General features: G+C 45.2%; 1 protein-coding gene across 3 annotated transcripts in view; it reads left to right on the top strand.

The window, feature by feature from the left end:
• Positions 1-25,731, top strand: part of LOC144151380 (uncharacterized) — a 155,790-nt gene that overhangs the window by 125,579 nt on the left and 4,480 nt on the right. For all 3 annotated transcript variants that reach the window (XM_077682414.1, XM_077682415.1, XM_077682413.1), the window contains exons 16-18: positions 3,553-3,916; positions 12,193-12,439; positions 13,696-13,923. In XM_077682414.1, the coding sequence (XP_077538540.1) occupies positions 3,553-3,916; positions 12,193-12,439; positions 13,696-13,923 (839 nt within the window). The remainder of the gene's footprint in view (positions 1-3,552; positions 3,917-12,192; positions 12,440-13,695; positions 13,924-25,731) is intronic.

Here is a 25,731-nt window from a genome sequence, read left to right on the forward strand (position 1 = left end):
AACTTGATTTGTAGCAATACTTGCTCGGTATCTAAACGATCGTTTAGCAGTTGCAGCAATTATTACCGTGTAGTTTCTAGGAAGATGCCGAGATCAGCTTGTTGCACATGTCGTGCCCAGGATCGGATTGGGGTCTGCTTTGACGGATACATGTAAAACGTTTACCGGCTAAGAAGGGTTTGTGAGGCGCAGCCTCGAAGCAGACCCAATCCCTCTACCAGTTTGTATTTGACGAAACGCTAAAAGAGCCAATAGCAGTACACCCGTTCCCAATAAGGGGTATTGGGCAGTGATCATATCACATGCCGTGAGGAGATCACGACATTCCGATTACAAGTCAGTGCAGGCAGGGCGCTTCTCGTACGGTGTAGAGCAATTATTACCAGTGGTGATAGGCTTCTGTCCGCACCAAAACAGACCTAAGATATACTAAGCAACCCTTATTTACGGAAAGAACACCTATAACTGATCTGGGGAAGCACTTTACAAAAAAAGGTCCTGAAATAAAGAAGGACAAAGTTGCTGTTGCTCGAAGCCAGGATGTAAACGTTAGAAGCATACTGTTCCCGCTGGGGTCCACACGCTGAACAGCAGCGTGTTTAAACAGATGATCTACAAGATTGCGGCAGTGTTCCAAGCCAACCACTAGACGCGGCTAAGTACAACAGGAAGCACCCGCTCTGCACTGACTTGGAATCTGGAGGTTGCGAGACAGTCATGGAAAATTCTCAACTCCAGACGTGGCTGCGATGTCAACATACGAACTTGCAATGAGCAGATTACCCCCCTACAGGGGATTGGCTAATGACGATGACAGCCTGCGTCGAAAGGTCAGGGGTCATTCTTAAATTATCATACGCAATTACAGATATGCGTTCACAACTATATAAGAAGGTCTACTCACTCATTCCAACGTCTTATGGGAAGACGTAGGTGCGCCGACAAGAGGATTCGGAAAGCCATTGCCCCTGTGCAAAAACTGAAGGCGCAATGTTTTATGCGAAGCGTACTTTCTTGAACCCAAACAAGAGATTCGTGTGGATATTAGTGTCCTGCCAGTGTAAGCAATCTTTTCCACAATTGCAGGATATTTCCTTCTAGATAGGCGCGAAATTGGATATTAAGGGCACCTAGAACTGCAACTTACAGGCACGTCTAACAATATTTTGGAAGCGAATTTTTGCATTTGGTGTTTTGGAAATGTTTTAAGGTGTATATATATATATATATATATATATATATATATATATGTATATATATATATATATATATATATATATATATATATATATATATATATATATATATATATATATATATATATATATATATATATTCCCTGTGACCTACTTCGCGGCTTAAATTATACAACCTTCTTTGCCCCTCAATATCTCCCCCGACATACTCCCAAACCAATCCGCTTTCTCAATTTCACTTCCCTCTTCCCTTCTCCCCTCTCACCTGGGGACCTACCCCTATATAAAGCGTGCCAGCCAGGAGAGAGATTGCCCTGACGAAAGCAAATCTCTTTGCGGAAACGTTGGCAACAATCGTGGTTTTACCGTGTTCAAAGTTTTCTTTTCTTGTGTATATATATATATATATATATATATATATATATATATATATATATACAGGGTGTCCCAGCTATCATGCACCAAGGTTTAAAAAAAGGGAAATTGCGTAGCTCGAAGAAAACCTAGTGCATAATGTTTGCAGTACTGTGAAGAAGCGGAGAGTAATTTTTTCGTTAACGAGACTTAATTAATTAATTATAATTAATTATCTAACTCGAGAAATACTGTCTAAATCACTAAAGTGTCAATGAGGCACTCGTAGGTAACCACGAGGGGCATCTAACTACGCTATTTTCAGCGACGAACTAATTGCGTACTCATTTATTTTGACTGATAAAGGAAACCCGCGAAATATGAAAAATACCACGTGACGACGCTTACGCGCGCATTGTAAAGCAGCGTCCCCAAACAAAGCTGATTAAAACCCGCCCGAAGAGACAGCGAATCACCTTGATAATAGCATGCATGGAAGGAGCAGCAGCAGCAAGATTCGCGGGACGCGTGTGCAGATAAGGAACAAACTCGGTCGCGATTTCTTCTTTCTTTCTTTTGTCTATTTGATTCTGGCTAACTCAGAGGCAGCCTGTTTGAGGGCGTTGCTTTAGGGTGCGCACGGAGGCGTCGTCACGTGGTATTTTTCATATTTCGCGGGTTTCCTTTATCAGTCAGAATAAATGTGTACGCAATTAGTTCATCGCCGAAAATACCGCAGATAGATTCCCGTCGTGGTTACCTACAAGTGCCTCATTGACACTTTAGTGATTAGGACAGTATTTCTCGAGTTAGATAATTAATTACAATTAGTTAATTAAATCTCAATAAAGAAAAAAATACTGTCCGCTTCTTCACAGTACTGCAAACATTATGCACCTGGTTTCTTTCGCGTTACGCCTTTACTCTTTTTTTAAATCTTGGTGCATGATAGCTGGGACACCCTGTATATATATATATATATATATATATATATATATATATATATATATATATATATATATATATATATATATATGATATTTTTAAATAAGAACAGCGTAATTCTAAAGGTGATGCTTATGAATAACATTCTTGAAGGGTAACTTTGACTAATAAACGTATAAATCAATAGCGCTGTTGGAATTGCTACGCCAAACTTATTCTACTGTTATTACAAAAGTATTACAATCTTGATAGTGGTTAAAATAATATATTCCCTCTCACCAGTCTTTAAACTTCAGGCGAAGAGACACTCGATTGATTAGCATAGGCAGTGCGTATTTCATGTCGCATGCACTGGTGTAAAGCCGAACTCAGGACATTAATTTACCCACCGCACTGACGATCTCTGTAAGTATTAGTGTCAACACCAGCTCTAATGCCATCTAACATTTCTTGCTTTCTAGCATTTCAATCTCAAAGGTTGTCGCTCGCAACTGAAGAGGATTGTGGGGTCTTTTAGAAAATAATCGTAGCTTTATGGTGGGTGGAGCACAAACAAAACGTGTACAGAAAGGAATTCCGATCGGAGCGCTTTCTTTCATGTGTTCTTCGGTGTGTTTTGGAAACAAATGTGTGTTTTTCTATTCTTTCATTCGTGTTCGCAGCTCTGTTCTTACCTCACTAAGTTTTGATTGCCGTTTACCCATCATGAACGTATGCCAACACGCTCAAGTATCAGTTCTTCTTAATCGTAGTTCAAACTGAATCGTTTTGCAACATTACTCGGTACATATTTACGCGAGAGAAATGCGGATATTTGATGAGGGCCTTCGTGATATCCGTTGACCGCACAGAGGTGCGTGAATCCCCTAAGTTTCGACTGCTTGCATGCGGAAATCTCATTCACAGCATAAATATTTTTTTTAAAACAGAACGCATACCGTTAGAACAGTTAAACGGCAGGTAATGATAACAGAAACACTTTCGCAACGGTTTCGGTTATACGTCAAGTTGAAAATCATGGGATACAGTATTGTGTAACTATGCTTCCCGGCTGCAGATATTTCAGCGAGTTCAGCATGTGCTCGTTCGCACTGCACGTGCGAGTGTGCCAACCACGGGGTGACGGGATCAGCAGCCTGGAGCATCTTCTGGACAGCGTTGTTCTTCGAGTGGCCGTGTGGATCGTGTCCCTCGTGGCCTGCCTGGGGAACCTGCTCGTTCTGGTGGGTCGGCTGGTGCTACGCGAGCCGAACGCCGTTCACTCGTTTTACATCAAGAACCTGGCACTGGCCGACCTGCTCATGGGAGTCTACCTGTTCGTCATTGCCTCTCATGACGTCATGTTCCGTGGCGAGTACATTCGACATGACTTCCGATGGCGGCACTCCGTCGGTTGCAGTGCATCCGGACTTCTTTCGACGGTGAGAAATCGCGCAATAGTGCGACGGCTTAGACTTCGCTGAGCCCTGTTGAAATGTCGGTGACTGTGCACAATGCATGAAGATCGTAACAGACGCATTGTTACTCGCATTAACTAAATGTGTGCGAACCTTTTTGTCGTTGCAAAATTAATCAACGACTATTGGGAAAGAGTGGATGTAGAAATTAGAAAAGAATAAATCAACGTAATTGACTGGCCTAGTTAGTATTTTATTAGACACGGTTCAGCGCAAAAAAGGCAGGGACAGAAAATACACAGCACAAGAGCGCTACTACAGCTGAAGTTTATTAAACGTGGGCACTCGCTTATAAACACGCTAGATAAAGCTGAAAAAAAAAAACGAAGAAAAGAAAGAAAGAAAAAATGAGGTGTAGTCACGCAAGATATTTTTTTTCACACTCAGACAAAGGCGTTAACAGCGCGTGCGCCAGAAACCTCAAGAAAATAATTTATTTGGCTGAAAGGTGAAAAGATGGCACACTGATGCAATTGTCATGCGCTGTCTGAATATTCAGTGCTTCACTCCTCTGATTTCATGGCACCAGGAAAATAATGGAAGCAAGTAAATATTAAGAAACTTAAACGCAGTCGTTTCTGCTGTAGAAAAATACCTGAGTTTCTCGTATCTTAATTTAAGCGTCATTACAACAGTGGATGGAAAAACCACTTGCATGTTCTAGTTTGTGCAACTGTGGCACTTCTGGAACTAAACCGGGTGATAAAATAGTGGATAATCCGGATATGAAGATTCCTTCTGTGGTTCAAAAAAAGCAAAACTGCGCCAGCAGGAATTTGTAGTTTTGTTGCGGTATTTGGCAAGGGGTAGAGTCCGTGTTGTGCAAACCTTTATTTCTGTTAGGCTTAAGGCGGGGCATACTATCGTTCCGGGCACCACATGCTGCTTGAGAGTCCGTTCCACAGCACCGTTGGAGTTTTAGCAGTGATACGCATCAATTTCGTGCGTTCACGGAATAACACCAAGGGGTATTGTCTTCAGCACACAACAATCCCTTTCATTCTTAGTTACAACCGCAATTTTCTTCCTGAATTATTGATTGATTGTGACGTTTAACGCACAGACGCTACACAGGTGATACGGCGCGCCGTAGTGGAGTGCGCCGAATTAATTTTGACCGCCTAGAGATCTTGAACGTGCGCCGAAATCTTGAAAACATGGGCGTTTCCGCTTTTTGCCTCCGTCAGAAAGACGGCCGCTAAGGCCGAGGATCCAACACGCGTTTTTCCCCGAATTCTCGTTCTTGGATCGAAAATATACCCTCTGTGTTAAAGGGACACTGAAGTGAATTTGTCATGCTCCCGTTTTTGCTTGCACTGCGTAGACTGGCTCAAATAAGCACACTTTTCATCGTTTATCCGGTTGAGAAATCGGTAATTATTTTACAAAGTGCGAAAGAAGAAAAACTACCATGCGTGGTTTGCGGCGGCCGCACCAACTAAGGCTGTGACGTTGGGAGGAGGGGCGCCGTGATTGGACGATGCCCAAGGTTAGCAATCACACAAGTTTCGGTTTCGGTTTCGGTTCTGTAAAACATAACCAATGGCTTTGTTGGATGGGCATTCTCAATATCTCAGTAATCATCGTACCGCGCTTCTGCCATGTTGTCGGCTGTAAAATGCACAAGATAAGCCTCCCAGGACGGCTTGTAGTCGTAGCATTCACTAGCCGAGACCTACGCAGTGCATGACCGCCCTCCGCGTACCCGCAGACGCCCAAATGTCATGCGCTTTTCCCCCATATTTGGAGCTTGCCTCCCTCATGCCTGTATCGTAAAAAGCGTGTTCGCACCAGGCCAAGGGTCTGTTCATTCTGGCCTGTGCCCACTGCCTGCAAGCAGTCGGTGCTTATGGCAACAGCACGCCAACGAGAACTCGCTAGCGCGCCACTGCCAGCCTGCGCGCGTTTTGTGAACTACTTCGTGTAGCCATGAACGTTGCGGCCCAAAAAAAGGTGAACTCAATATAGAAAACATCGGCGGAAAACAAAAAAGTTAACTTACAAAAAAAAAAAAAAAAAAAGCAGGTACCCGCGGGGATTCGAACTCGTGACTCGCAAAACATTTGCGGTGAATTCCTAGCGCCCCAGACCGCTAGGCCACGGAGCGGGACGCGAATGCCTTGCTAATATAGAGTATATATTGTACAACCGGTTTACACTTTTATTTAGTTTTGGCATTTCAAGCCGCTTAGGTGACTATTTGTTGTACTGCGATCGTGCAGTAAGCGTCTCCCGAGTTTCCACAGTAGCTCACGTCTAGCAATTGCATTTCGTAGACGTAAAAGCGTTCGCAGATGCGTAGTCGTGCTGCTGACCGCTGTGCTTGTTCGCCCAGCGCAAAAAAGTGCTTCCCGCGCCCTAGTTTTACGCTGTACGGTAAAAATATCAGTTGATTTTATTTGCTTAGTACCTATATTGACTTCGCTGACTCTTCTCCCGCCTTCAAGAGGCCTTATATTTTCCTACTGGCGTACCAGTCAGCGAAGCGTCGCATGTGCAGCGCTTGTGTGAAGCGACCTTGACTTGGAGCTAGATACAGTGTACAAACAAACCAAGTAAAGAAAGGCACATTCTTCCATTCACAAACGTGTCCTGGCTTCGTTTCAACTAAGCGAACGAATTGCGACCAAGCAATTTTTTTTTAACCTCCTTGATTGCGACGACTCGCCGGCGGCCGGCGGACGAAACGCTGGGCCGACTGACTCTGTCGGCCGGGGAGCCGTGCAGTAGCGCAGCCGTGGCGCAGCCAATTGCCAGCTCATCCCCTCCTGACGTCACACGAAAACGCCACAGAAAATGGGCGAGCGTAAAGAGAGGAGGACAGCGTTTTCGAATTAGTTTTTCTACTAAATAAAATCGCGTAAACACGCCTAGAGTGGTCGAAACATGGCCTGGGGACTCCGGACTACAATTTGCGCTAGTAATCCCGCAATGTTTACATATCACTTCAGTGTCCCTTTAATAATGCGGACGCTTTGCACACAAAACTTGCGATGAAAAGCAGGTCCATTCACATGACGAGCGCGAAAACGCTCGCTCAAGCTCACGGTTGCAGTTCAATTTGCGCACCTATCAGACAGTCGGCAAGCACTGGAACGAAAGTAAGCAATTCGAGGATTCTGGTGCGAAAAATAGGTCGTACACGTGCTCAATAAAAATGAGAGGACACCTAAACTTCGCCTTTAAGAGTAGAACGTGACGTTGTTTTACTCGGCGATGAGGAATCCTTCGTAGTGCGTCGTGCACAGGTACAATCATGGGCATTTGAAACACGAACCATGGAACGCGCGGCCAAAGATACCGGTGCGGTCACCTGGCCGCGACAGTGGAAACGACACGGACATGTGAAGTAGAGGTGTCGGGAGCGAAAGTGCGTCTCCAACTGCGATATGCTGTCCTCTCCTTCCTGGAACGCTTCCCTTGTCGCCGTGCGGCAAGCGCTCTGGAAGCACTGCTAGTATTATCACCGCCGCAGCTGAGGGCGTTGTTCGCTGTAAGAGCAATGCCCCGCGTAATTTGTTACAGTTGCGGCCAATGCTTGCCAATGCTTACAGTAAGCATTTCTGAAGGCTTACTGTATAGTTATTCCTACTTACTTTAAGAAAACTAGCGCACGTAAATGCAGACAGGAAAGCAGGCCTCCTAACTACTGATGGCACTGTATTGTTTTGAGTACGTGGTACATGGGCTCAAGACCTGAACCATGAACTGGCCACCCAGAACACGTGTTCGTTTGACGCAGTCACGGTGAGTCATTTCGCGGATTCACTGCTTGTAGCAAGCAATAAATATATCACCAGAAATTGTCTCCGATGATATATATATATTAACTGCAAGCATTGTGTGGGATGCGGTAATTTATTATGCCAGCCCACACAACTATTATTAACTATCGCTACACTATCAATAACCACCCACTGTCACAGGCATCTTCCTATAAGTGCCTTGGACTCTATTTCACACCCAATCTCTCCTGGTCCCACCACATCGCCACCATAAGCGCAAAAGCGTCGAAATCTTTAGGATATTCCGCCGTAATTCACATAGCTGTCCCGCTCACGTCCGTCAACTAGCGTATCAAGCCTTGGTCCGTCCACAGCTTGAATTCGCCGCTTCTACCTTGTCCCCTCACCACAACTACTTAATTAATATGCTAGAAGCGATTAAGAATAGGGCGGCCCGTTTCATTTCACGCAATCATGACTATAACAGCAGCATAACACCATTTAAGCACGGCCTTTCGCTTCAACCCCTCAGCACTCGCCGCGACATTTCCCTTCGTTGCCCGTTTCACAAATACGTGTACAGCAATAGACCTATCCCACTTCACCTTGATGTCCCTTACATAATGTCCCTTTCATAATCACCTCAGTTTCACGCGGTTATATGGGTCAACTGATTCATTCAACTCATCTGCTCTCCCTCGCGCTGTACGTTTGTCGATTGGTCTCCCAGACAACATCGCATCTGTATCAGACAACAATCCTTTCCGTCAATTGCTGCTCACTTTCTTTTTGCAATGACGTCTTACCACTGTTTTCCACTTGTTTTTTTTCCGCCATGTCCTGTACTTTTAAATTGTTTCTGCTTGAAGACCAAAACAACCTGTCGTTCCTGTACCATAGCACGTGGTTTCTATTTTTTTGTCTTGTTTTCGTTTTTTTTTCAGTGTCGCAATTTGTGCCCGAATACGAACGCTTTATACAGAAAATGTCTGTTTGCGCACCCAAGTATGCTCTGCGTAATTTCTTGTACTCTTTTCGTTGTGCTTACTAGATACCATAGAAACTGAGTGGTGCCCTTCGTGTCCGCATATTTGGGTATCTTTGGTTGTTGTCTACTTAATGTACTACCCTGTTTTTGTTCAGATACTTTGCAATGATTGTGCGTACATTACTTGTCGCTGCGCTATTGACTTTTCGTTTTCTTGTTATCGTTTTCCAACTTACACGTGTATTGCGAGCCTTGTCGTCATTGGCGATTCTGCTGTGTCTTTAACTCGGGATTTTGTATTGAATGATTTGTAACTCCTCACTTTGTTGCTCCCCTTACTAAATGGCCTGAACAGGGGCCTGTAAGGTATTTTAAATAAATAAATTACATGCATAATTCTTATTAAGCATTCTGTGGGCCAGTTGTCTTTGCACAACAATGTTGGCGGCCCGATGTTTTCGTTTTTTTCGTAGGCACCTCATTCCTTGTAGAACCCGAGCGGGCAGCACTGAACATTGTTTGGGCGTGACGCAAATGTCCATAGTTATTTACTCAAATTATTGCACCACACATACAAAGCTATGTCGCTAATGTGATGCCGGCACAAACGGGGAGCGGATGCTCGTGTGCACCGAGCACGCAGCGCCCGCAGTTATCTCGTACCGCATCGCTAACAGTTGTTTTCAGCGCTCTTGCGGCATGGCCAAGGTAAATGTAACTGGTAGCGAAGGTTCGATAGAAGCCCATACGTTCAGAAAATGGCGGCTCTCGAGCTGCTCATGGGGCTTAGCGCCATCTGTGTGAGGAGGGAACACTTCCGGCGGAACAAAAAATAAACCGGATGTGAAGCAAGATCCGGTCAAAAAGTGACGTCATTTTGGTGGCATTAGCGCGAAAATTTGACTTCAAAATATTTTTAGCGCGCCTCTGATCGCTCAGGGCTCATGTCATTGCCATCTGACGCAAGTTGGCGAGCCGTTGGCGTGTGTGCTTCCAGTCAACGCCAGCCTAACTAGTACAGACTCGTGACTACAGAAACGTACTTAAGCATACTGTCGTATGATCAACCTCGGCGTTGCTGAAAACATCTTGCATTATCTCTGAAACTTTATTCTGTATTCATGTCTTCAACTGCTGTACAAAAGCAATCAGTTGTTTATTTTGATTGCAGTGGGTGGCAAACCGGGAACCGGGCACGTACACCCCCGACCGGAATTTTTTTTCTGCCATAGGATGCAGAGCACAAAATGACACTCAACCACTCTCCCCGACCCCCTCCCCCCCCCCCCTTCATACCAAAAATGTGCCCACTCCTCACCCCGATACAAATTTCTACCAACGCCACTACTGGGCCATTTAATTGCGTCGCACATACGCAGGTTGCGTGCGTGCCTTAAGTATAGATCAATGTTATATAATGCTTGCTCGGTTTGTGTGCTTCAGTTCTAAGAGAAGAAATAACGCATAGTCAAGCTATAACCAAGATATTTGAATTTTATTCCAGCATAAACATAAAACAACTTTAACACACTGTACAAAATCAGCACGTATACAATAAGTACAAAATGTTCGTGGAAACTACATGCATTATGATTTTTTTACGAGCCAAAAAATTGACTTTACCCGTAACACATAGCATTATGAGCAATGAAAGCCTCAACAGCAGAACTACTTCGAAACAAGTGAAAAGAACTAGGCACTGCATCTTGACGCAGAAAACCAGGCCGGAGTAATGCGGATTCACGAAAGTGAAGCGAGCACACCGCAGCTGTCCCGGCGTCTTATCAAGTAGACATGGGTTTCTCAGAACTTCACCCAAGATTCACGCCGGCAATTTCATGGTTGCATTGTTTAGGCAAGTGTCGCAACAGATAAGTAAAAAAAGCAGGAAAGATCTGGCAGCAGGGCAGCACGGAGCAGCACAACACAGTACTGCGATGGGAATAATGCTTGCGGGAAGCAACGATCACTACAAGCGTTGTAATGCAATAAAGAAGGCACTGAGATCGACAATTAAAGTGAATCATTTGAATTCAAGTGTGAATACGCTGAGAAGTCCTAGAGTAATTGACACCACTTGCTCCGATCCAACCTGAGGTGAAATCAAGAGGTAACTGTGACATAACAAAGCTTTAGACCCACTATTTTTCGAAGCACCACCACGTCCCCATACACAACCCCCATGCACGTATTAACAGTACCATATTTTCGCGTTACCTGTGAAAAAGAGAGGAAAATGGTGCAGTGAAACGCCAGGCGTACGGGAGTTGCTGTTGAAACCTTGTACAGCACATCGTTTCCGTAGGTACCGAGGAAAGCGCTCCTCTCCAACCGTTGGCAGCATCGTCCCGTAGTTCACTGTGCCCGCCGGGCACGGTACTAAACGTGTTCACCCACGATACGACGCACCTCGCAACTCCACGCACAGCAAAAATTAAGGGCACACTAAATTAACAAGGAAGAACGAATGCAAATGCGCACCACCAAAACACGCGAGGGGCGTTTCCTAGCAGACGAACTTTAGGTGCTCCTTTCCGAACACTACAATGACTGCATCACAGAATAATGACATGTGCCATTCTTCAGAGGGCGCTACAAAAAAGGTTTTTAAGAATGAACAACATTTTCATAAGTTCTTTGCACACTGTGCCTAAATAAATGTGATTCAGAAATAAATACAGTTCGTAAAATATAAATGTTGCTTTATTGTTGAATAAAACTTGGTTTTCTGTTACTCGTGTTTGTTCCCTCCTCACCTAGTCGCGCTTCAATCGCTACTCCCATAAGCCCCCATGCTGATGTTGCTGGCAATAGGTTCTGAACCGCTTTTCGCGCGAGCCTTCGCTACCATTTATATTTACCTTGGCATGGCGACAAGGCAAACATGCGTGCGAGGGGAGGGAAACATCCCAGTGCGATCTTGCTCCGTGGCGACGTGCACCGTTGCTCCCGACATTTCAACTGCTCATGTCCGTGTCTTTTCCACGGCCGCTGCCAGGTGACGTCACCGGTGTCTCGGGCTGTGCGGTGCGTTCCGCGGTTCGTATTTCAATTGTCCATGACTACACGGCAGCCCAACCACCACACCTGTATGTAAAGCAAGAGTGAGCATTACACCCTGCCGCTAAAGTCATTGTACTTTCAGCAGTGCCGGTGGCGGCATGTACAAGTTTGTGCTCACGCTCGCCGCCATTTTGCTGGATAAGCGCCTTACAACCCCGAAAGGTTTATTTGTCGCCGCAAGGTCGCGCTACAGGATTTTGTGCCTGCGCCAATTTTTCGCTCACTGGCAACACCACCGGCGACGCCGCGTTTTCTACGACACGGGGCCCTTAGCGCTACGCGTGAACAGGGGAGCACTCTTATCTTCCCGCGGATGACCATCACGGGCTCAAATGGACAACTTCCAAGCACGCACTGCCCGCTCTTCCGCGCGGTAATCCATACTGAATGTGATTGTACAGACGGTATGCGCCTACATATGCAGACCATTCTAAAAGGCATTTTGATGCCGTCGTTCTTTCCAGGTGAGCAGCGAAGCATCCGTCTTCACTCTCACCGTCATCACTGTGGACCGGTTCGCATCCATCGTGTACCCTCTCTCCATCAAGAGGCGAACCTTGCGGTTCGCATGGTTCTGCATGGCCGTCGTGTGGTTGCTGACGCTGCTGATGGCCGCCGTACCCATGATGCGGCCAGACTATTACGGAGAGGACTTCTATGGCAGCAATGGCGTCTGCCTTCCCCTCCATATACATGACCCAGACTCCAGGGGTGAGTTGAGATTTAAAGCAGGCCTGATGGCTTGGAAGGGACGTCGTTTATCTTGTGTCAAGCTTTCGGGTCAAGTAAAAATTCTGCCAAAAATACTAACAATAGCCTTTATAACTGAATAATTATTTAAATATTAGCCTTTATGACTAAATTTAAATTAGAAGCGTCGCTTATGGCTCACTTGTGGATGCCAAGCTATAGACACAGGTAGATGTCATCTTGCGTTGTTCTTAAGCGTGAACTATCAAGAACATTGCAAATGTATTGGACCCAATAAATTTTTAGTATAAGGGTGGGAACCGCTCCTGATGGAATTAAAGATATTGTGTCGCTTTCATAAACTGGGAGACAGGTACGCGAAGCTTTCTATTCGAGGAGGGAGAAAGGCCATTGTGTCCGCATTACGCCAGTGTTACCCAGAGCAGTGGTATAAAGTTCCCTCACGGACGTCGTTAGGTTGTGAATTTCCTCAAAAATGTTAATTCCTTAAGTCACGCTAGCGCAGCGTTGTAGCTCCGGGTATTCCTATCCATGACATTATAGGAAATAAAAGATCGTTGCAAGTCTTCCCCTGTTCTTCGGTCCTTCTCGGTCACCCGTATATTTGCATAGTTTGCGTTGTTCGCCGCCTGGAAGCGGGAGAAGACAAAGGGTAGTCTTCCTACACTCTCTATTGTAACCCAGAAATCCACTCCAACATTCAAAATAGAGAAGGTATGAGAGAGCATGAAGGAATGAAAACAGTGCATAAAAAAGTAGATCTTTTTTCAACAGGACAGAGTGACCCACCGGCGGCTCCCGGTTTTGCGGTATTTATACTTTTCCAACGCACACATCGCCCATTAAGAGTTAATGCGTGTGTCCGCAAGAAATGGGTAAGGGGCAATAGGGGCTGGTGCGAGAGGGCATTAGGTTTAGGCACGGGCTGAAAGAATGTAGGGTTTTGCGTTTGTCACGTTTCTTTCAGAAACAGCCCGATAAAGAAAAGAATGATAGCACTGTGGTTTAAAATAAAAAAAAATAGACAGTACATTTAAATATGGATGCTTTCAAGCTCGGAATACAAGTACGGAACGAGTAAGAATACCATAACATTGAACCGAATGAAACCAAGTGATTTTGCGTAATACGAAGAACAAAAAGTAAGAAGAACGAAACCTTCATATTTTTTTTTCTGGACGTAGGTTTTTACTTTTGCTGTTTTTATTTCGATTTGGTTTGTTTCTTAGTAAAGTTACTTCCTCTTCCTCCCGCAGGTTGGGAATACTCTGCTTTCGTCTTTTGCACGGTCAACAGCGTGGCATTCAGCTTCATCACGTACGCATACCTGACGATGTTCTTCACCATCACCAACTCCAAGGTTGGGCTTCGCTCCACCCAGCAGCTGCAAGACAGCGCCATCGCCAAGCGCTTCGCATTCATCGTGGCCACGGATTTTCTGTGCTGGATGCCCATTGTCGTCATCAAGATTGTTGCAATAGCCGGTACGTAATGTCTCTTGAAAATGACAGCTGTTGAGCACAATTTTCATTATCTTTCTTGCTAGGAGGTAGTTTGTGAATGCTATTGATACTGCCTGTGGCGGAGCATCCGTCGTTTGTTGGTAACTGTACAATGAAACTGATGAAACACGAGTTTTTGCGTAGTCGCAAACCCTGGAACTCTAGCTTTCTGTGACTTTCCTTGTAAATCTGAAATGTGCCTCTTCACCATCACCTCTTACGAACTTTGGGTGAAATCATCTGTCTTACAAATTTTCCGCAATAGGACGGGTATATGCCAATTGAAACCTACAACTTCAATTGTGGTATGTCTGATGGAACTTTCAAATTTTTCTTTGTCTGCACGTTATTAACCTGCGTTTAATTTTTGAGCACCACAGAATAAAAGGAATGTTAACACTAAAAAAAAGTTTGACATCCCCCTCAATGCACCCGTTCACACTAAAAAAAGTTTAACATCAGCCTTAATGTAGCCGTACGGCTGCATTAGGTGGATGTGAAACTTTCTTTCATAGAAACGTACACCAGCTTGGGTATTTACTCTAAATCTGGTAGCGGAATATTAACAGCAGCGTTGAAAATAGAATTCCCTGTACTACATATATACAAGGCCGATATATTCCTGGTCGATATACATGCAACATACAATGCAATATATTAGCACCCGTCCTATGAAAATAATTTGGCCCAATCCAAAATTTACTTCTGTTTTAAAGGAGCACTTACACAAAATTTGAAAGCTGCGATAAATATCTTAACATTGTTTTGTACATGGAGATATCTCACAGGGAGTTCCAACTGGAGCCGTACTGTGTAACATATTTTAAATCTAAAAGATAAAAAAAAATAGGAAAAAAACAATTTACAAAAATGAACTCACGAAATGAAAAATATGCATCTTATACCTGTCCTTCAAAAACCGAAGGTTAAACAAAAAAAATGCCCCCTAAAAGAACGTTCAACATGCGAATACAAAATACCAAAAATCATCCAACAGTGTAATTACCTGCATTACAATAAAACTGCATAACTGGCGGAAGTAACATATTTAATATTAATACTAGCGTAAATGTAGACAATTGGTCGCACATAATTTTGAAAAACCATATAAGAAAAATACGAACTTTACAAAACTGAACTAACGAAATCAAATATCATGATCCAAAAGCCGAATATTGAACTAAAAAAGTCCACAAAACAGCGTTCGAAATACGAATAAAAAATAGGGAGATTGGCTAAACCGAGTAACGCCCTGCATATCTACAATAACAAAATTGCGCCCACCTCCCCGCGAGGGGAACCCTGTGTAGATGCGACGCATCGTGGGGTTCACTTGGTGTTTCCGTTGGATTGATTCTGAAATCGCGTGAAACGTCTCGGGAACGCGTATGATTATTATGTTTTATGATTATTATTATGCTTTATTGGCCAATCTTGGTCAATCTCTCTAAGTAGTATACTTGGGGCTTCGCTGTCGCAACGACCTTTACTCCATCATTGTTGCTGTAAGTGGGAGCTTCTTTTCTTTTATTGCAAGTGTTAATCATTCCCCATCATGCGTTGTATCAGTAGCATCTTGACGTAGTTTGGATGAGTCAAGGACATAAGGCGCGTTCGTAGCATTTGATTCTGCCTCGGTTTTGTGGCGCAGTGGGAAGAGCACCATATCCCCTCGCGTTCCGCCAACAGGGTCGTGGAATCGAAACCGGGCGCCGCTAACTATAATTTTTTTTATAGTGTAGGGGGAGGGGCGGACGACAACAACGCTGACGACACTGCATGGATAAAGCAAGTGAATGAGATGCAGTCGCATCTAAAAATGCATTATTGCCGGAAGCAACATGGTTAATCTTCGTAATAGCGCAATTTGAGATAATTGGGCAAAGAGAATTTGATAAAACAAAAATTTAAGAGAAATGAAAAGAAAAACATAAGACTTGGAAACATCCAGTGGCGAAATGAAAAATATGTATCTGATATATCTCTTCCCAAAACCAAAGATTTCACAAAAAAAACACACGAAAGAGCAATCAAAATACGAATAAAAATAATGCAAATGGTCCAGCCCTGCGATACCCGTTGCACCTCCTGAAAAATATATACATGGCAAAGTCCAGGAACTTAGCGCTATAATGGTATAAGTTTACATCATTGTCGAGAAGAAACAAAACTTAAAAACTATAAAATATCTCAAGGTAGTCGGCTATTCACAGCCAATTGCGTTCTAACGAACTAGCTCTAGACAAGCGCCAAAAGAATGGCATGCTTTCGTAAACAATTCTCTGGATTCCTGCAGACTTTTCAAAGGTTTTTACATCAAACGGAATATCGGTTACGGCTAGCAAGAATGAAGGGGAAATGGGCGCCCATCTTCGCGAGACAAATAGTGTTAGACGCTGTTTGGGTGCACTGGGTCTTTTCGGATTTTTTCACACCCAAGGCGTAACTGCACCCTAATTAGAGCAAGAGGCGAGTTGGTAGTGGGCTTTTATATCTAAAAATGGTGTCACGGACACAGTAAGAAAGTTGCTATTTGGTGCCGGTGAAGCTTATCGCTTGCATTAGGCTAACGGCTAAACACTGCATGCTGTTTACACAGCGCTCACTGTTGTCGGCACTCACGAAGCGACGCCTTCTTGCAATAAAAAGAAGGATTTCCTAGAGAAGGCAATTATTCGTTAATTCGACGTTCTCGGGCAAATATGTTCATCGCCCAAACAGGCAGCAAACATGCATTGCAAGAAAGCTCATGACTTAAACACCATTAACATTTGTGTAGACTACAATAATTAAGGCCCGGCTGGCATGAATATTCGACAGGCAATTTAATGAAGAGGGTGCAAACGATGGATTGCCTGAGAGCAAAAACAAAGGGTAACGAAAATGATTGAGTGAGCGAACTCGTAGAGTTCAAACGTGCTAATGGAGTTGCTTCGGTCGCAGGCGCTGAAGAATGGATTAAAAATGTACAGTGAGCTTGAGAGAAAAACGCATAAAAAAGTGATAGCTAAATATGGAGCATTTTTCACAGTAATCGTCTGTTATTTATAAGATCTCCGCGTGCGTGATTTCATTTTAATTCTTCCAGACGGGGAATGTTCCAAATAAAAACGAGCAATGCGCGGGCAAAGGCTCACCTTGTGTGGGTGATGGATGTGCACGGAAAGGAACGGACGAGTTTCACGCGTCATTTTTTCAGTCATCGCTCTTCTCTCTTTTACGAACAAAAAAACAATTTCATGACGCTTCTAATGGAAAAATTGGTGTAAAAAGTACATGGGGGGCACCTGCTCTCAACAAATTAAAATAAAACGTAAAAGACATCCGGAATAAAACGACGCGTCGTAATTTCATTACGGAACGTCACGTCGAATAATTCTGTGTAGCTGTCCCGCGTCTCTGCTGTGCTAAGCAGAATAACGACTGAGTTTTGCGAATAATTGAAATCAAATCAGACCGAGTCCTTACTGTTTCTTTATTTTAAGAGGCAAAGAAGAATAGAAGGAATGCTGCAAAAGAGGACGGCGGCATACAGAGCCGGATTTATCTTTTTATATTGGCCGGTACAATACAAATACTATATCGGATTTTTTTTAGCCTGATCGAATCATCCAGATTTTTAGTGCCGAGCACTTTAGGCGCTCGCGTTGTCGTCGTAGATCGCTCGCTGGACCTACGTAGAGCAAGAGGGCGGAACATGGTAACGCTGTCGTTCGCGGCGCACCCTACAGGCTTCGAAAACTTCGAAAACCAAGCGTTTTATATAGTCATAAGCCTTCGAAACTACTGAACCGCTGGCGCGTCTCCTACATTTTCCCGATGTTTAGCGCAAAGTAAACTACAGGTAAATTTGAAGCAAAATATACGTAGTTAACCGGCAGCGCCCGCGTTGAGTTGGTTATCAACGCTCGTTGGGTTGTTTTTTCCGATAGTAAGCGAAAAATGCGCCCGCGCAAGAAAAAAAATGACGGGTTCAAAATGGCGCAGAAAGGCGCCAAGCGCCTGTAGAAAATGACGCGTTCGGAATGCACCAGAAAGGCTCCAGCCACGCTAGAAAAAAAAATGTTCGTGCGGAATGACGCAAAATAGCTCCAGGATACGAAATTAAAGCAAGCACATAAAGAACAGAACTCCCGCTAGCGCTGTTTCGCGCATGGGGCGCACGAGCAGTGCGAAGGCGAAAAATTTGAATTGCATGGGGTGGTAGCAGTGAGCGGATAAAGGCGTACAGCCCATTATGGCGGATCACTGCTCTGCACTTGCGGCAGCTTTCACATTGAGTTGAATGGCCGTAATTTTTTAACATGGAAAGCAATAATAAAGTTTTAAGTAGTAGTAGCACATGTCATGAATCACAACGAAAATAACTAATAGTTCAGAAGACCAGCAGTAACTTGCCACTAAAAAAACAAAGCCACGAAAAACCCGAACGAGAATGGGTTACAATATATTCGGTGAGATCTCGCAAGGAATAAATTCTACAACGAATACAGACTGCCATTGATTTTATATGCACCAACATGACGTCTCGGTGCAACGCTGTCCGATAAAAAAAAACCATGCATAAGTAAATAAAAAGAAAGGCCATGCAAGCCACATAGCTTCGGATTCCTTACTCTGCTTTAAAAACACATGAAGAAAACACAGAAGCAGTGCACGAAAAAGTGGTATTGCGGATATCTACTCTGGAAAGGCTATCTACGGGCTATAAGGTTTGTAAGATATTAACTCCTACACTTGCGGCGTCGACACAGATGCTCAGTTTGTGCTTTCTGACATGTTTTAAGAACGAAGATCTTTAGCAAATCGTAATTTTTTATGTCCGTGGTTAAAAATACCAAGACATTGGCGAGTTCGCGCACGTGAGCGCAGGCCTCGCGGCGACCGCCCGGCAGTTAACAAAACCAAGTAAATGCCCAGCGCTCGTGCGTGCGTGCCTGGCGATGACCGCTCAGCGTCCTCTGCGCACGTTTGTCGAGCCAAGCATGCTCACTTACGGAGATTCGCAAATGGCAGTTAAAAAAACAGTTGAAGCCGTTCCACTCAATATGAAAGCTGTCGGAAGTGCAGAGCAGTGATTCGCCATAATGGGTTGTGGCGCCGTTATCCGTTCACTCTTACCACCCATCCCGCTCTGCGCCGCCCTGTCTCATTCCTCTCCTGGTGACTTCAACGGGAGCATGTCGAACGAACTGCATATTTCGCACCTTCGCAGTGCTCGTGCGGCCCGTAGTAGCTAGCGCCGGACCGGTCCACGCTGAGGTCTAGTGAGATAGGGGGTTGGTGAAGCCCTGCGCGGCCTGATCCACCCTTACATGCCGGATTGATATCAATAAAGTCATTTTCCTCCACCCGTACCTGAAACTGCACTAGCGGGACTTCTGTTCTTTTTGTGCTTGCTTTTCCTGCCGCACGTACCGGCGTTGCACAGACACTTTTTTTCGCTTACTATCGTAAACGCCAACCCAACGAGCGTTCCTAACTAAATGGACGCGGGCGCAGCCGGTTTATTACGTATATTTTGCCTCAAATGTACCTACAGTTTTCTTCGCGCTAAACAACGGGGAAGGGTATGAAAAGCGCCAGCGCTTCGCGAGTTTCGAATGCTTACTACTATATAAATCTCTTGGCCTTCGAAGCCTCTTTGTGACGCCGCGACGACAGCCGCTACGAAGGGACGCCGTGTGGTTCTATTTGGGTCCAGCGAGTGAGCTACGACGACAAGGCGAGCCCCTAAAGTGCTCTGCACTTAAAAATTAAGAAACTGCCGAGCGCTCGTGCGCGCATGCTTCGCGGCGACCACCCAGCGTCATCGGCTCACGTTTACAAGCAAAGCATACCTACTTTGCAGGTTGGCCAAGACTGGCAAAAAAAAAAAAAACCTCTAGCGTTCACCGTTGCCGTGGAAACACTTGCTCGGAACGAGAAAGACAGGTCATAGCATACGCCCCTCAAAGGTGATGTTCAATGATTATCACTTCCTGAAAAAAAAATGAAAGAAGCTCACACCTATAGCAATCTATGTATGTAGGCGTTTATGGCACAACGGCGTCGAGGCCAAACAGCGGCATGTCAGAGGGAGTGGTCTTTGAGTTAATAAAATACAACTTTAAAGGACGTGAGGAGGCTGAAAAACGAATTAATGCTGTGGGCTGTAAAAGGCCCTTAGTCTAAAACGTTGCCAAAAACGGAAAGATCTTGCCCTATACCATCTTAGAATCCGATATCTTGAATGTAAGTTAAAAGGCGATTCGTGGGAAACATAGGTTATTCTGCTAAAAATAGCGAAGGGTGTTGGGGTATGGCACATCTATTTATTTCGGGAGAGTGATGGCGTCTAGCGTCTTCTAATCCTCGACATTAAATTAAGATATGTAAAACTGAATGCCCTCCTCCACATCTTTTGCATACTGGTGGTTCGGTGCTTTGAAATAGGTAAGAATGAGTACCATACGTGTGGCCAATTCTCAGTCTGTACATAGATATTTCAGTAAATATGTTCCGTTTAGCTGACGATAGTCTTTCTTGGGCTACTAAAACGCAGAAATTTTCGTCTGTCTGTCTGTCTGTCTGTCTGTCTGTCTGTCTGTCTGTCTGTCTGTCTGTCTGTCTGTCTGTCTGTCTGTCTGTCTGTCTGTGAGTCGATTCAGCCACCCATCCAAAGTATACAGGAGCTGCTGAATAGTTTTAATACCCGCAGCCAATTCTAAACGTCTACGTAGGATGTCAATGTTCATACATGTCAACACTGCGTCACAAGAACATGACATTACGCAAATATAAGGCGTGAAATCAATACATATGTGATAGTTCCAGTGCTCCTTTATTAAAAAATTTATGGGTGCTCTTTTTGAGCGATTGCAAATTAAGTTCTATATCACTGCAGAAAACCGTCGCCTGCTGTTTCCAGCGCTACTATAGCGTCTGGCGACATTGAAGAAATCAAACGGTAAACGCAACGAAAGGTTCCACTCGATAGGTCTAACTTTCCGCTTGGCACGCTCGTGGAGTAGGGCAACGTGGTAGTATATACGTTGTAGTAGGGTGCCTCGATTCACGCACGCGTGTACCCGCCGTACGGCAGCGCTGGCATCGAGGCACCCGTCTTGGAGCACTGGAACGCAGTGAATTTAATTTGATTAGAGCAATCCTCTAGCGTGTTACCTTGGGAGGAACGAGACTGGAGCGGAACAGCATGCGAGGTGAGTGGGAAAGGAAAGGGAAGGGAGGCATTTACTTGACCGGGGCGCCCGTGGACTGTCGCCGTTCGTCGAAATTTGCAACTAGAGGAGGAGATACGCGGCCGTTTTTTTTTAAGTGCGAATGCACTTTATAAGCGACCCCAAACCATCCACCACCGGCGGCGGCGGCGTCCGCAGTGCTCCTCTATATTTAAAAAAGAAACAGCATCCGGCGCCAGGTTTCGATCCGAGGACTTTGCGGCCGCAGCGCGACGCTCTACCGACTAAGTCACAGACGCCACGCTGATATCAGTGTGAGTAACGCGCCTTATATCTTTAACGCATTCAAACTACGTCGTCAGCGGCGTGCGTTGGCGACTCAGCGGCGTTATAGCGGCTTGATAACTGCGTGGTGTACACGTGATACTACAAACCCGATGGAAGAGAAGGCGGCGAGGCGGTGGGCTGCGGGGGCCGAGCGCAAGCGCCGCAAGCGGGCCGACAACCGTGCATTCGCACTTTCACATTCTCCCCCTCGGGGAAATGCGGGGGAATTTTTCCGTAGTATATCGATCCAACTGTGGTTTTATTAAGTGTAATTTGCGAAGGATTTGCCATTGTTGCCAGAGTTTTCTTTGTAGAATTGTCTCCATGTCCTGGTATGGGACCTGCGATATGTATATGCCACTTTGGCGTGCTGCCTTACCAGCCAATCTATCAGCAATTTCATTCCCCTGAATGTCACTGTGTCCAGGCACCCAGCAAACTATCATTTGGGTGTTGTCAGAATTGGCCAACACTATCGATTGGATTAGATTATTTAGAACTATGTTTCTAGTAGTTCTCGCAGTCTTCAATGGCAACAATGATGGCGTAAATTTCGTTGCGGCAGCAGTGAAGAAGCAAATCGGCCGTAATTGTGGACTTAAACCGTCGTGATAGTCGTGAAGGTTGCGTAAAGCTTCGCTACCTTCAAGTCTTACGGGTCCGTGTGAGCTTGCTTCATTTTTTTTTTTTTTGCAACCTGTAACCCCAATAACTAGAACCAACCTCAAATAATTCTTGAAACTGCAGATGTTTGCGCTTTGGTCAACAATTATTGTCCGGTAATTACCCATGGAGATTGAATGAGTAGTAGATTCTACTGAATATATTGTATGAGACATACGTTGTGCGACGTATGAGAATTATACGATTCATTAAAAATAACTTGCGGTATTCGTTTTTTTCCATAATTTCACATTTACTCACATTCGTTTTTGAAGAGATTCCCTAACTTAGAGAAAATAACTGACTGTGGAAAGAAATGAATTATTATATGTGACACATTTATTATAATATAAAATGAAAATGGCAGAAATTTTACGCCCTTCGGAGGCGTAAATAACGCGTACAGTTTTTATAGAGTGTAGTTTTTTTTAAAGTTTAATGGGGATTACCCACTAGAAACCTTCCTTCATTCGATATTCTTCGCTTTTTTCTTACTTCAGTAAAGAACTGCCAACGTTTCTTTTAACTGCTATTGGTAGGAGGTTGCCTTTGCATTTTATGGATGTGGCATCTAAAACTTTGGCCGCCCTGAATAAGGATCATTTGTAGCCAAGACCACGAAATAAAGTTGACGGATCATTGGCATAGCCTGATCACACGGGCCGCCTCGAGCAATCTGGGTGACGCTGAGTGGCGACACCACGTACACCAAAACACCTACCCTGATCGTACGCCACTAGCTACCGTGGTCAGACGTTGTGTGGGGAAGGGATAGAAACTGCAAACGGTGTCTTTTATAACATTGATTGATGGCCGGCTGATGGGTTTTCTGCTTGTCGGCCAGGAGGGAAGCCCGGGAACCTGTTGGGTATCAAGAAGGCAGAGTATACCCAGCAAAGATATATGTTGCATTTACGCTTTCGTATGGTGTTTTCAAATTCTTCCCAACCACACCGCCGAATCATCGGGTCATAAAATGGGCGCTCATTGATGTAGTGTCCAAAGATATTATCTAAAAGAAGTTTGTGCAGCTCTGCACTCGTTACGTGAACACCTGGCAAACAGCGAAGCTTGCGGCCAACCTAACTTTTTATTGGTCCTGCTGAGTTTATGCGTGGTTATTAAAGTATGTACGACGTAAGCGTGCCTACCGCCTTTGCTATGAAGCTGGAAGAGTAGCAGAAGGCGCCGTGGGACGAGCGTTTTCTCAAAATGTTTGAACTCCTTTGGTGGCCACCGTTCGGCTTTTGTGGTCTGGTGTGAGTGACGCTAATTAAAAAGATGGTTTGCGCTATCCCGTCATAAAATCTTCGCTTCTTTCATTTTGGCATTGATTCTTGTCTTTCAACTGCCAAAACTGCACCACTCGTCGCAACAAGCGATAAAGCGAGCCACTCCGCGGCGCGTTTCAAAGCCGTGCTTGTACCATTTGCATCGCGCATCCGACAGGTGGCGGCACGTGTTCCGCCCGAGCGCGGCGAGGCAAAGCTAAGGCGGTGCCAGCAGACGCGATGACGTCGTTGCTCGGCGAGGATTCCCTGCACACGTTTTCCGTCCCAACCACCATCTAAAATGGAATTGCGGCTAAAAATCCTTGGAGCTCCCTATTTACGAATAACTTTCCCCGCTTATAATGAAATAAGTCAAAAGCGAGACAGCAGAAATAGAAAAATGGAAAGAGAAAGAGTTATTCATTATTGCAAAATTTATTGAAAAGGTCACTGGGGAAAAATTACGCCCACCTCCCCTCGCGGGAACCCTGGTGTGATGCGACGCTGAGGGGGGTTCAAGCGCAACGGAGAGCAACCGTCGACCGAAAGGCCGCCGGAGAGCGGCACACTGGTTATATGCGCAGCGCGTTCGAAGGAGAGGAGACCGCGGAGAGAGAGAGTACTGCACATGCGCCGGCGCCAGTGTATCTGCCGCGGCAATGACGCAACACAATCCAACACGATCCACTTTAATCCAATCAAATCCAAATCCAATCCAAGCCACGCCAAGCCAATCCATACGAATCCAATCCAATGCCCCTCGCGAGAGAGGGGCATCGGAGAGGAGAGGGGGTGAGCGGCGAAGAGCGCAGCTCGCGCAGGCGAGGAGAATGGGGGAGGGGCGGACGACAACAACGCCGACGACGCCTGCATGGACAAGGCGAGTGAATGAGATGCAGCCGCATTTAAAATATGATTTCCGGCGGCGTATTCATTGAAGTCATCTACAAAGAAACGTCAAAAGACTGCCTAAAGCAAACTATACCAGAGGCCTTGAAATTACAGTCACACCACACATCACACTCCGTTTTTCCTGATGCGTCATTTTCGATCAATGAAACCAAAGGGGACATGCTTGCCGAACTCGGTCACAAACGAGTCAGACCAGCCCGACGCATGACCATGAGCCGAGGAGATAATGAAATAACATCAAGCATGGCATGCTATTCCAAACCGAACCCGCTACAAGACTCTGCCCCAGAAGGTTTCCTGCGCTGCATGACGGGCCTGCACGTATCAAACCCCCACAACCGCTTCAAATGACACTAATATGGACATGGTACTAAGGCCGGCAGCACTAAACTCACATGGGGAAATTACTCCCAACCCCAATTTCCGACCAAGATCGGCACAAGCGATTCAGATCTTCTTACCCATTCACAAGCCCCCAATTGATACGGTCTTCGTCGAGTCTCGAGTCTATTGACGCCCCTGCGGCAAGTTTAAACCACAAAATAGGATCATCACTTGAAGGCCGCTGAGAACATCAGCTTTTCCCAAGCTTGAGTAATGGTTGTCCTGTAGTCCTTCGTTAGGTACGCCGACGCAGCTCACCGGGATGGAGCCGGGATGGAGCCGAGATGGGAGTATTGGTAGCGCCTCAGTAAAGCCAGGCTGACTTTGGCCCGTCGTGACCCACCGCCGGGCTTTTTTCAGCAACCCTTGTCGTCACATCAGCTTAAGAATATATTAAAAGATTTATATCCCCCTTGAGTCATCCACGAAGCCTGTGGCCATGGCGACCCCCAAACCACCGAAACAGTCGTCGGACTTACCGTCCTTTTCTCCTCGACACCAGTGTTTCTGAAGGAGGGGCTAGAGTGGGCACTGAAGGATCGGAATCGCCTTCCACGCCCGTCGTGTCGTGTACTGCGTATGTAGCAACTGTGCCGGGCCGAATGCCACTTTCATTTATGCGCTCACCGCTAAGAGTTCTACCTGTCGGCTTCTCCGTGCTCATTGACACAATGGAAGTGACGGCACTCAAGACTAAACCAAAGGGGCCCAAAAACCGGTATTTTCTTCCCTGAAGGCAGAAAAAAATCGTGGCCAAATTAACAGGTTCGCGGCGCAAAAATGGCACAAAAGTTTACGTGAAGGAATTATTCCTGTAAACAAAACGTGTGCACCAAAATACAAAATAGAGCTCATTGGAACTGTAGATGCCTTTTTGAAACAAATGTGGACGGTGTATACGAGGTAATAAGTAAATATTGTTACGTGGCGAAAGAGCATTGACAAGAACCATGTAACGATGTATTTACATGACGAGACGAACTGTTTACAAGCGGTAATAACGGAGAACGTACTGGCTGCCCCGCACACAGCGGCTTCGTCGTCGATCGTCG

This window comes from Haemaphysalis longicornis, unplaced genomic scaffold (assembly GCF_048455015.1).
Source record: "Haemaphysalis longicornis isolate Haplotype H1 unplaced genomic scaffold, Haemaphysalis longicornis Haplotype H1 scaffold_9, whole genome shotgun sequence".
NCBI classification, from domain to species: Eukaryota; Metazoa; Arthropoda; class Arachnida; order Ixodida; family Ixodidae; genus Haemaphysalis; species Haemaphysalis longicornis.